At 42.6% G+C, this 12225-nt stretch overlaps 1 protein-coding gene across 10 annotated transcripts in view; it reads left to right on the top strand.

Moving 5' to 3' along the window:
- Positions 1-11368, top strand: part of LOC103708382 (ELMO/CED-12 family protein) — a 71854-nt gene extending 60486 nt beyond the window's left edge. For 4 of the 10 annotated variants that reach the window (XM_039119456.3, XM_039119453.3, XM_088719279.2 and 1 more), the window contains exons 5-10: positions 29-83; positions 276-396; positions 9833-9880; positions 9984-10078; positions 10181-10307; positions 10880-11368. In XM_039119456.3, coding sequence (XP_038975384.2) covers positions 29-83; positions 276-396; positions 9833-9880; positions 9984-10078; positions 10181-10282 — 421 coding nt within the window. In that variant the 3' untranslated portion in view covers positions 10283-10307; positions 10880-11368. The remainder of the gene's footprint in view (positions 1-28; positions 84-275; positions 397-9832; positions 9881-9983; positions 10079-10180; positions 10308-10879) is intronic. The other 6 variants (XM_088719282.2, XM_088719280.2, XM_088719278.2 and 3 more) reach the window with 2 other exon arrangements.
- The last annotated feature ends 857 nt before the right edge of the window (positions 11369-12225 follow it).

Raw genomic sequence — 12225 nt, 5'->3', positions numbered from 1 at the left:
GGTCACTAAGTTCAGCTTCTCTCTTCAGGGGCTGTGGATTTGTTTCACTTGAGAATCTATTATTTTATGCCAGGACCTATCCGGTATGCAAAACTGCTTTCACTAGGCCTCTCATAAATCTTTTCTTAATCTAAAAAAAAAAAAAAACCTAACTCTGTTTTATGAGTGTTAATGGTGGAAGTAAGACACTTCCCCATAAAGAAACATTTAATTCAAAGTGAGAAAATGCCATGTTATCGATGTTTGCTGATATTTATTGTATTTTCAACATAAAGGCTTCTTTTCAAAGGTTACTATTCAAGCAAGATGGAATGCGAGCCACATGGGAATACCCCTTTGCTGTTGCCGGTGTTAATGTTTCATTCATGTTGATTCAGATGCTGGAATTGCAGTCAGGTCAGCAGATAAGCATGTAGTTTGCCATTAGAAATGATGGTGTTTACTGTTTAGATTACCATGAGGTTGATCCCGCACAATATAATGATCCCACCTTTCAAAAATATCATGTTGAAACTAGAGTGAATAAACATTCCATTGTCCAACAGATTACAAGAAAATTGCCATCCACTCTTTAGCTAAAGCTTTTAAAGCTAAATTAAATATTCTAAAAGAGTGCGTCTCACTCTCAAAGCAGAATGGTTATTCGTATGTCCCATTTTCAAAAAAAATAAATAGATAAATAAATAAAATCTGGTACAATTCCCAGAGGCGGAAGCCTCATGGCATACTTTCTATCACCTCTCCTTAAGTTGTAAGCTTGCTACACCACAAGGTTAGCTGTTTAATACCATGGTAGGACACTCCATTTTCTGAAAGCTAGCCATGTCTTGTCATGTCCAAGTCTCCAGGAATGTCAGTACTCTATAATTCCTAAAAAACTAAATTTCTGTGCCACAGATCACTGGAGTCCACTGCAGCAAACTTAATTGGTAGTACCAAGGTTTTAAATTTCGTGGTTTGTGGTGGTTCTATTTTTTCCATGGTAGGATGTGCCACTGTTCTGCTCTATTCCGACACTTGGAATAGTGAATGTCCAAGACGTGCCGATTAGGATGCTATGACAATAGCGGGACTGATGCCAGACAGCAGGGAAGGGAAAGGAGAAAGAGAGGAGGGAGGAGGGAGGAGGGAAGGAGAACTAGGCTTCATGCCTAGCCCTAGCTCATGGTTTCACACCAAGGCTAAAGAAAGGGAACCAGATGATGGTGTGTGTGCAGAGTGCTAAGCATGAATTTCAGAAAATTTTATGCGGAAAGAACGAGTTAAACATTTTAACCCAAAACATGCTTGATATTTTAAATATTTTGACTCTGGTACCAGTCGAAGACAATCTTCAACTGCACATCACATGTGGCACGGGCTCAGTCCCAATACATAGGGTGACACCCGCGCGTGCCTATCAAAGCACTCATCACATAAGCCCCCGGGTGGAGAGCTATGCTTCGTCACACGATCACGCGTGAGAGTTTCCGAAAATCGGATAGTCTCCACTAATCCTTTGCTTTGACACCAAATATCACAAAGCCCTCAGATCCCGAGGATTGTGTGATTCAAATAAATATGTATAAATCACAACTTCTTGTGATTTGAAGATTGAGATCATATCTCAACCGTAAAAGAGATCAGATCTCTTACCTTTAGAAGGAGGTTCCTTCAAGGATGCTTCGCAGCCGCACAAGCGTCCGGCCTCAATGACTCGTCCACGCGAAGCTCCGGAATGATCAACTTTTCGGGGAGTGCTAGCTTGCAGGGAGGCAGAAGGTTGGCTGAAAGGGAGAAGAAGGAAGAAGATGGACCTTCATAGCACAAGAACTCCTTGGGCTTTCACCTTTAGAGCTTCTCTCCTCTCACTCTCCTTCTCTGGTGCTCTTGATGTCTAAAGAAGAAGGAAGAAGGGTGGCCAATTTACAGGCCAAGAAGAGGGTGAGGTGTCCTACTAGGACACATATCACACATGCAAGGAAAAGATGTCTTGCTCCGCCACGTGTCACGCATACAAAGGGGTGAGGTGGCCTGGAGGGCAATGTCATGGATGACCTCATGAGGCAGATGAGGTCATGGATGACATCAGGAGTGTGAGGTGTCCAGGTCCGCCACATATCACACATGCAAGAAAAAAAGGTGTTTTGCTCCGCCACGTGTCACGCATGCAAAGGGGTGAGGTGGCCTGGAGGGCGATGTCATGGATGACCTCATGAGGCAAATGAGGTCATGGATGACATCAGGAGGAGTGTGAGGTGTCCAGACCCGCCACATGTCACACACAAGCAAAAGAGGTGTCCTGCTCCGCCACGTGTCACGCATGCAAAGGGGTGAGGTGGCCGGGATGTGGATCCCATAAATGCAGGACGTGGGTTCCACATACAGTATGTGGGTCCCACCTAGGCAAGATGTGGGTCCCACATACAGTATGTGGGTCCCACAAAGGGAAGGAAGTCCTAGTCATACTAGGATCATAATTGATTTCAATCCAATTTGACTCAAGCTAAATCTGATTTGGTTGGAGCAAATTAGACATTTTCACCAAACCAATTTTGGTGTCAATTACGGTTTTACCAATTTCAAATCATATTTGAATTTGGTCAAGCCCAACCTCTATTACTCAATCAAATTGAGTCTAATCAGTGATCCAATCACCAATTAACTTCTCCAAGCAACAATTGCTTAGGGCAATCAGTCAATCACATTGACTATTTTACCTCTAGACGATTCTCAATCGTCAATCAGCCATTTGATCAATCCAAAAACTTCTAAGCGTGTGACCTCACAGATTCGAACCTAAGCCGGTAGTACAAGAACACTTCCTGCACTAATCAAAGTAACCATCTAGCAATGGGATCCGACGACCGGATAGGCCGAATAGATGCAAAGCAACATTCTAGAACCTATGAACTATGGTTACCGCATAATTCATCCTCTTGACTAGAAAATGCCCAGGGTGGGTTCAGAGTCTGTCTACCCTGAAACAATCCATCCGAAAATATGTTTCAATTCAATAAGTCAAGTGATAGTGATTTGACTTTTCCTGGCCAGGGTACTACTTAATTGAAGACACAAGGCATTCACCCTTATTTCTAAGGGAGGTCAATCCCATCTTGATCTGCAACTGACTACCACAAGTACTTGACTGGATCCAGAAACCTTCCGTCGCTGGATTAGAAATCCAGGTAGTTCGGCACCAAAGTACAGTGAGTTGCTTGCAAGCCACCGGTTGCAATCTCAGGTCTAAAGGATACATATACCCATATCCACTCGGAACAACTCTTGACAAGAGAGTCCGTCAATTGGTCACGTTCAGTGAACGTACACTACCATTCACCTGTATATCATACTAGTATCTCTATACTCTTTGGTTTGGAAGACAACCAACAAATGTGATACACAATGACCTACGCCCGATAATACTATCATCCTATTAATAGTATATCATACGGTCATGAACATTTAAGGACCTGTGTGACAAAATCATATTTCATTACACAAAGCAATCCTAAGGACTTCATCACATCGGAGTTTGTGAAGATGTTCTGGTGATGAATAAATACCATGTTATTTATAATTGATTCAAATACATTTTTCAATCAACAATTGATTGGATTTAGGACACAATTCCCAACACCATAAATTTTATTCGTAGCATACTCCATACGATGTATGGTCCAACATATTTATAAAACTCAAAAAATGCAAAGACCCTCTAAAAAGAAACTAATCTCACAAAGATCCTCAAAAATAACAAAATACCAAAATAAGCCCAAAGGCTATCAAATAACAAAATATCCTAATAAGTCCAAAGATTATCAAATAAAATAAAATTATTCCAACCATAATAAAATTGGTTGAACCATCTTCCTACGGCAGCTGTAGACCCGAGTGATGGGCGATCTGGCACTAGTGTCTGCACCAGCTTTTTTTGGATGGAAAGAAGTCGACCTCGATGAACGTGGCTCGGTATAGCTTTAGTAGACTCCAACAGGTCCGAGTCAATCTGCTGAAGCCCGTCTTGCGTGATCCAAGTGGAGTCGGACTCTGATCGTCCTCGCCAATGAACCAAGAAGCGTTGGATGCCTCAATCACTGGTAAAAATTGTCTGATCGTCTAAAATAGCATCAATGTGCTCTTTTTGTGCTCGTTGGAGGGGTAAAAGAGTCGAAGCTGGTATGGGAGCAAGAATAGGGAAATCATCGGGCTCAGAAGAGGGCTCAGCAAAAGGGTCATCGAGGATTGTTGGTGGGCCCTTGTAAGCAACCAAATCTTCAACACTAAAAGTTGGGCTAATACCAAAATCAGATGGGAGATCAATGACATAGGCGTTAGTACTAATCCTGTGCAACACTCTAAATGGCCCAGCACTATGAGCCTGCAATTTCTTAACGGATTCAGGAGAAAACTATACAGGCCAAATACGGATCATTACATAATCTCCAGTTTGAAACTCCTTATCATGCCTGTGGAAATTAGCTTGCAGTTTATAGTAAGCATTACTTGCATGAATGTGCTTGTGGATTTTCGGATGCAACTCATGAATGCGTTGTGCAAATGCATGTTCAGACTCAGAAATTCTAACATGGAGTGGCATGGGTAAAAAATTTAGAGGTTTCCTAGCTATGTAATCTGCACTATCAAAAATGGACTCATGCCTATGGACCTATCGATTGAATTATGGGGGTGAACTTCTTTGACAAGTAGAGCAAACACCAAAGATTCGTTGAACACTTTCAGCTTAAATTCAGCGGGACATGGGATGTAGAGATCCTTGCTCTTTGACACTTCTCTTTTCTTGTTCTTGTCAGGTGCCTGGGCCGCAAAGGATTGAGTTTAATCGTTTTGCCCTCGAACACGAAAAAACAAGAGTTGGATCGACCATAGATGGTGATATCAAGGTCGAACAACCAAGGTCTCCCTAAAATTAGGTGTCCCACACCCATTGGGATTACATCACACCATATGGTGTCTTTATAAGAAAGGATATGAATGGGCACAAGACATCTTTTTTTGATGTGATAGAAGATGTGTCTATCCAAGAGACCTTATAGGGTTGTAGTTGGGGAACAAGAGTCAAACCTAAGCGGAAGACGATGCTGGAGGATATTGCATTAATGCAACTCCCGCTATCGATGATGACTTTACAATCTTTCTCTCCACACTTAATATAAGTATAAAAAATCGAGTTTCTTCTCCAGTCATCAATTTCTTTGGGTTGTGCGAGGGCACATCTGACTACACTCATGGTGGACTGGTCAGACTCTCTCTGGAGGTGCAAATGATATAAGTGTAGTGTGGATGCACCCTAGGTAGTGCAACTTATAATCGACTGCTACAGGTGTAGACTGATTTCATAATAATTAATTAAGATATGATTGATTAGACACTTCAGCAAATGCTCATCATCCCAAAAAATCATCATAGATATATGTGAACACAACAAAACATAATAAATAGCTTATTAATGAAGCTTAATCAATGAAACGTAACAAGTGCAGCAAACTCAAAATAACTACAGCAGAAAAAAAAATTGCCAGTAAATTCGGGTTCCAAGAATGTAATAGATGGCAATGCTGGTAATGATGATGGGTAGAGATAATGATTGATGGATGAAGAAACGAGAGTTGGGTAAAAGATGGTGATAGAACTAGTCAGATAATTACCTCTGCGAGTTTGGTCTCTCCAATCCAATAAGAATCTTCAGGCCGCGCTCCACCAAAGTATCGAAACGAAGGATGACGGGGTCAAAAAAGTGGCTCCAAGAAAAAATAGGTCAAGAAACAGGATGAAAGTAGAAGAAAAAAGGATTTCTCAGGGCTTCGCCCACGGTGGCACTCACATTTCTAGGTTTTTTTCTTCTTTTTAATGGATGTTGTCCCTTCTTTTTATAGGCGCCAAAATAGCTGAACAATCTTTCTAAAATTCTCGAAAATGGTCCCTATAACTTTTTCACTTGTTCTTATCCAACAACTTCCCAATAGCCCTTATCTTTTCCCCACTCATCCTTATCTTCCGTCCAACCGTCTATTACTGTTTCGTGAACAGTAACTCGGGTTGGGTTACTGTACACGTGAACCATAACTTTTTTTAAATTTTTTTTGTTCTCTTTTCTAACTTCTCCCCTTCTTCCATACATTCAGCATGCACAATTCTATCTCCAAGACTTTCACCCATCCTCCTCCGTTCCTAAAGATGAGTGATGGCCGTGCGCATTGAAGAAAGGCCAAGGCTCAAGCAATTAAGTGTAGTGGTTTGTGGTTGGGTTAGGCTTTCTATCATATTTAGGTGGACTCTTTTTGCTTGGCAGTCCTAGTACATGACTCGACTGAAAATTCAAGCCTAAACATGGCTTTGGATGAAAAATACAGAAACAACAAAAAACATAAACTATGTACTCCTCATTAATGTCCTGAATGTCATCGATGTTTGGTTCATAGACTTGCTCCTCCAAGTCATCTGTATCACCTTTCTGCTCTTGCTGATCAATAACGAGAGATTTGTTAGCATATTGGGAGGCAACGTGACCAAAACCTTGACATTTGTAGTACTAAATTCTGAAATGTGGTTTGCGAGGCTCACCAAAGACTTCCTTGCCTTTGATGTCTTGGCTTGGGACATGGGCGGTAGAAGGGGTTTTAGGGGTAGAGGACCCCACGGAAGTTTTGGGCCCCAAAGAATGAGGATTAGTGGAAGTGCTCCGTCGTCAGAGCGCCTCACAAACATGGACTTGGAGACCTGCTCATACTTCTACACGAATGTATAAGCCTGGTCTAAAGTGGACATCTTTCGGAGGATAAGTTTCTTCCTGAGTTCATCATTGAGACCTCTACGGAACCGACTTAGGACCATCCTCTTATCTCAATCACATTACATTGCATCATGTATTCATCAAATTGGGCAATGTAGTCAGTAGCTGATCGGGTGCCTTGTCTCAAGTTGTTCCATTGGTCAAGGGATTATCTTGGTAGCTAAGGGGTAAGTATTTGTTCTTAAGTTTTTTTTTCATTTCTATCCAGTTAGTTATGGCAGGTTGACATCTCCTAGCCAAGAGCTATTTGATGTACTTCATTCTGGCAAACCGAATTTTCTTTTCTTCAAACAAATTATACCACTCAAAAAAGTGGTCCATTTCATGCAACCATCTGAAAAAACTTTTAGATCAAGGCGACCATCAAAGGTAGGGGCTTCAACCCGAATGCCTTTCATCACATCTTCATCATGGTCACGAGGCTCTCTGGGTTCGACACTGTGTCGATAATCCCTATCGACATTAGGGAATGGTCCTGGTCCTCTGTGACGAGGATAGGTTGGAGGGTGGCTTGGGAAAGGATTAGTGTCAAGGTGGCCCTATCAAACAGATCCTAGATGGTCTAGGGTTTCATCCTCGACCTCTGGGCCTTCCAAATGGGAGACACTACCTTCTTTAGATCTCATAATCCTCTGAAGGAAAGCCTCAACTGAGTCTAATTGGGCATTGACCTGGGTGGACACTGTGATCAAGTCTTGGACAACCCTTAGCAAGGCTTCAATGTTGGAATCCATGGCGAGCTGGGTCGAACTAGGAGACGACACGATCACTACGAAAGCGCATATAATGAGTGTGCAAAGTTGTGCGTGGCCCTACAATGCTAAGGCAGTGGGCAGACCTAATACATAAAAATGATGCCTAGAGCTCAATGTATATGCTCCATATAAACAAAAAGCTAATTCGTAGCAAATGAAATTAAGCAAGGGATCACGTAATAGGTGCAAGCCACTACAGAGTTTTTTTTCCAGGTTGTTTGGGGTGTATGTGTTGAATTCAAAATAAGATAAGTCAATAGAGCATACAAGAGTTCATCGATGCTGAATTTAGACGAACAAATAGATTTTCTAATAAGAGAAGATATATGATTTGTGCTGGGGCGACAACTAGAAGTGCGGTCATAGCAAGCGGGCTCTTCAATTGGCTCAATAAGACTTGATCATAGCAGCTCGGTGGACCTGAACTCGGCAGCTCTGAAAAAGATGTGGTGGGCCTGATGAAAGTGGCCCGTTTGCGTAGAAGAGAGGGGGCCTTTAGGCTGTGGGCCTGATGGGAAGTGGAAGGAGGGGCGATGGGCCTGGCAAGAGGGGAAGGTTGTGTGGGCCTGCTAAGAAGGGGGGAGGGGGGGTTGGCGGACTGGGCCGAGGTGAGGTGGTTGTGGCCTGATGGTGGATTGGGCCGGCAGGGCCAAAGGCTGTTTGCGAAGGCCTGATGAGGGGGGGGTGATGGGCCTGACTAAAAAGGGAAGAGGCGGGCTCATGATGGTATGAGGGGGGTTTGGTGAGATGCGGTCGGGCCCGAGCGCCTGATGAAAAGTGGGATTTTGGGGGAGGAGTCAACCGGGGGGGGGGGGGGGGCGGTGAAGTAGGGTTTGAAACCCTCTGATCTCGGAATAGAGAGGGGAAGAAGAAGAAAAGCGGCGGAACACTGAGCCGGGCGGGGTGCTTGGTGGTGGAAACCCGACGCCAAACCCTCGAAGGGGTTGGGGGGGTGAAGGGAGTGGTGGGGCTCGGGCGGCAGCAACGGCAGAGGCAGCAACGAAGGGGAGGCGGCAAGGGCGGAGGCAGTCGCGAAGGAAGAAGAATAGTGAAGAAGATGAACAGATTTTTTTTTTTGAAGAAGAAGAAGAAGATGATGAACTTTTTGGGGGGCGAACAACTTGGGGCTCACGGAGCCTTGAAGCTTGGAGTGGGCAGTCGAGATCAGAGGGATTCTTGTTCACTGTGGAGGGAGAACAAGGGCGCTACTCTATTCAGCCCCTGTTTATCCAAAGGAACAAGGGCTTGGGTGTCCACAAAAGAGGATTGGGTGCTTGGGGATTGGACTACCATGACTCCTTCGTGGAGAGAACCGTGCAGGTGATCTATGCCTCCTTGGACTGCTCTCCTTCGGGGTGGGGCTCACAGGGGAGAACACACTGCCACGGTACGACAAGGCACGCACAATCAGATCGTGCAGACGGTCGTAAAGGGCGAGAAGATAAAGGTGTTCACGTACCTCAGGATGGGCCAAGAATAAGTGGAAAGAGAAACAACGAGATAGATCTAAGGCTTCAGGCTTATGAGGGAAACGACAAGACGGAACAATCTCGCTCTGATACCAATGCTGATGCCGGACAGTAGGGAAGGAAAAGGAGAAAGAGAGGAGAGAGGAGGGAGGAAGGAAGGAGAACTAGGCTTCACGCCTAGCCCTAGCTCAGGGTTTCACACTAAGGCTAAAGAAAGAGAACCAGAAATTTTATTCATAGCATACCCCATACGATATATGGTCCAACATATTTATAAGATCCAGAAAATGCAAAGATCCCCTAAAAAGAAACTAATCTCACAAAGACCCTCAAAAATAACAAGATACCAAAATAAGCCCAAAGGCTATCAAATAACAAAATATCCTAATAAGCTCAAAGGCTATCAAATAAAATAAAATCACTCAAACTACAATGAAACTGGCTGAACCATCCTCCTGCGGCAACTGTATATCTGAGTGGTGAGTGGTCTGGCACTGGTGTCCGCACCGGGGACGGTTCTATCCCAACATTTTGGATAGTACCCAATCCTAGTGTCCTTCCGAGACTTGAACCCCTTGGGTAGTACCATGTCACACTTGCTGGAGGAAGAGTTGTGTGCAAATTATTTTGCAATTTAAATGCTCTTGCTCTAATTTAGCTGACCATTGGACTGCCACATCAAATATAAGGAACATATAAAAAAAAAGGTTTCTCTCATTCTTGGTGTTGTTTATATTCATCTTTTATATGTTGAATTGCTTCTGTGCTATATGTTGTTGAATTAGTTCAGATATTGAAATCTTCCTCTTCCACAGAAAGACCCAAATCTCTGCCAGGAATCAACTTCATAAAAATTCTATCAGGTGATTCACAAGTTTCCAAATTTTTTTCCAGAAACAAAGTTATAAAAAAATATCTCTTTCTCACATGCTTTGATAACTTAATTCATCTTTGTGATGATTGTAGAAGATGAAGAAGCATTTGATGTTTTATATTGTATAGCATTTGAGATGGTGGATGCTCAGTGGCTTGCTATGCGTGCTTCCTACATGCAGTTTAAAGTATTCTCCCTCTCATCCAATATCTGACTCTGATTCTTTTATGCACCTGTGCTTTTACTGTCATTTACTTATCTGCGCACTTTTTGGTGATGCTTCATTTAGGAGGTTTTGGAAGCAACAAAGATCCAACTAGAGAGGGAACTCTCTTTGGAAGACATCCATCGAATTCAAGATCTACCAGCTTACAACCTTCTGTACAAATAGGTTCACCACAATCTAATTTTAAAAGGTAACTATTAATATTTCAAAATCTTTGATTAGATGACCTTTTGAGATTGAGGATTTTATAGGTACCTCAAATGAATTGTAGCATCACTCGACTCTTAAGGCATGATTTAAATATCTTTTGGTGACGCATTGTGGCCATCTAAAAAAATCTAAAATCTGCAGTTTCTCTTGATATACACTATGTTCATGCTGTTTAGGAGCTCAAGTCGGGATTTTTTTTTCAATGATTTTTACCTTGCTTTACATTGGAACTAAGTTTTCGATAGCAGGACATAGTTTTAATCTGCTTCATAGTTCAGAGGCATCAAGGTAGCTGAATTTTTTTCAATGTATTTTAAGGTGTGTAGATCAATGATTCCTTAATTTAAATTGTTTGGAACATACATCATAAGATTACTCATTCTTACATTTAACCATTGGTGAAGCAACCAGACAAGTCCCTGAAGTTCTATAGCAATGGAGATCAAAATGACCACCATTGACCGCTAGTAAAATCAATAGTTATTATTTTTATGACAATCTTGGAGATTTAAAATGAACTCATCGCATGATTCTTGCAATTCATGCAAGCAGGCTGTCTTGTAAACAATCCTCTGGAGCAATATCTATCAAATCCTCTTCAGTTCTCAATCTTCTAAAGCTCATTTATCATGTGGAAAACATGCCGCATGCCTAGAGATCAATGTTTGGTCCGTTGTTTGGCCCATACAGGAAGTTAGGCCGACCTGTTGCATGGCGCTTCACTGTTCCTGGTTGACTACCTACAAGAGACTACCTGCGGACTGTGGATCTCACTGTCCCTTTGGGGCGAAGCAACTCTGAGCTCATGCGGGATCTCGCTTCAACTCCATTTTGGGCCAGCCAAATACTCAAAACGTGCTCCTCTTCGGCTGAAGTGAAGCGGATGCCCAGTTTCGGTCATCCAAACGGCCCCTCAGTCTCTTTTTTTTAAATTATTTTTTGATTATTATTTTGCGCCTCTATTTTACCAAGAAAATGTATCTATGCATATGAAATCAAGAAAATTAGGAAAAGAAAAGCACTGAGGGCGATGTTGGTGTTTGTCTTCTGGTCTTTTTTACCCCGTTCCACCTCTGCGCTCGTTGATACAAAATCAAATCATCGGGTATGGTCTGTTAAGCTCATTATGTTCCGAATCCGCAACACCAACCCAGCGCCGAAGGGGCCAATTCTGATTAATGAATTTCAAGGACTACATCAAATGATGATCAACGGAATTTGAAGACTCTCGGGTTATAAGTTTCTTTTGGAAAATGGGTTCCAAAGAGTTTAACAAGAGCAAAGGACTTGATTTAACGTACTGAGTCGAGACAGGGCTTTCCGTTTGGGGGGTGTAGAGAGCAATTTAGGTGAGGGGGTGGGGAGGGTGGGGGGTAATTTAGGAATTTTTAATTTTTTAGGGGTGTCCTTAGCAAATGGGGGGGTGTAGAGAGTATTTAATTTTTTTTTAATTTTTGGGGGGTGTCCTGAGCAATAGGGGGGGTGTATATAGAACCACCCCATCATATTTTAGGACTGTTGAAGCCCCCAGTGGAATGCGACCCCTTTCATCCTGTAAATTACGGCGCACTTGATGTATGCATCTATTCCAAGGACGTAAGTTGGTGAGTAAATTTATTCAGCTCATCTGTCTCCTGTACTTTCGCATCACTGGTTTCGTCCATTGGAAAAATTCTCGGTACCTTGTATAGTGCAACTCGCAAAGCCTTTTCTACTCTGTTGTGTTGCACCAAGCCTTGCGGAAGTCGGCCGTTTGATTTTGATAGACCAAAGGAAAATTTCACCCTTGCCATTTAACCTTCTCCTTGATGAATTGAATGTGGACCAAATTCGCATGGCTAACAATAACTTGCCATGTCTAAATTTCTCCAACAAGATGCAAAACAGCATTAAATATA

This window comes from Phoenix dactylifera, chromosome 3 (genome assembly GCF_051530095.1).
Source record: "Phoenix dactylifera cultivar Ajwa chromosome 3, Ajwa_hap1_PhDact_Kaust_v1.1, whole genome shotgun sequence".
Lineage (NCBI taxonomy): Eukaryota > Viridiplantae > Streptophyta > Magnoliopsida > Arecales > Arecaceae > Phoenix > Phoenix dactylifera.
This window is presented reverse-complemented; position numbering and strand designations above follow the sequence as displayed.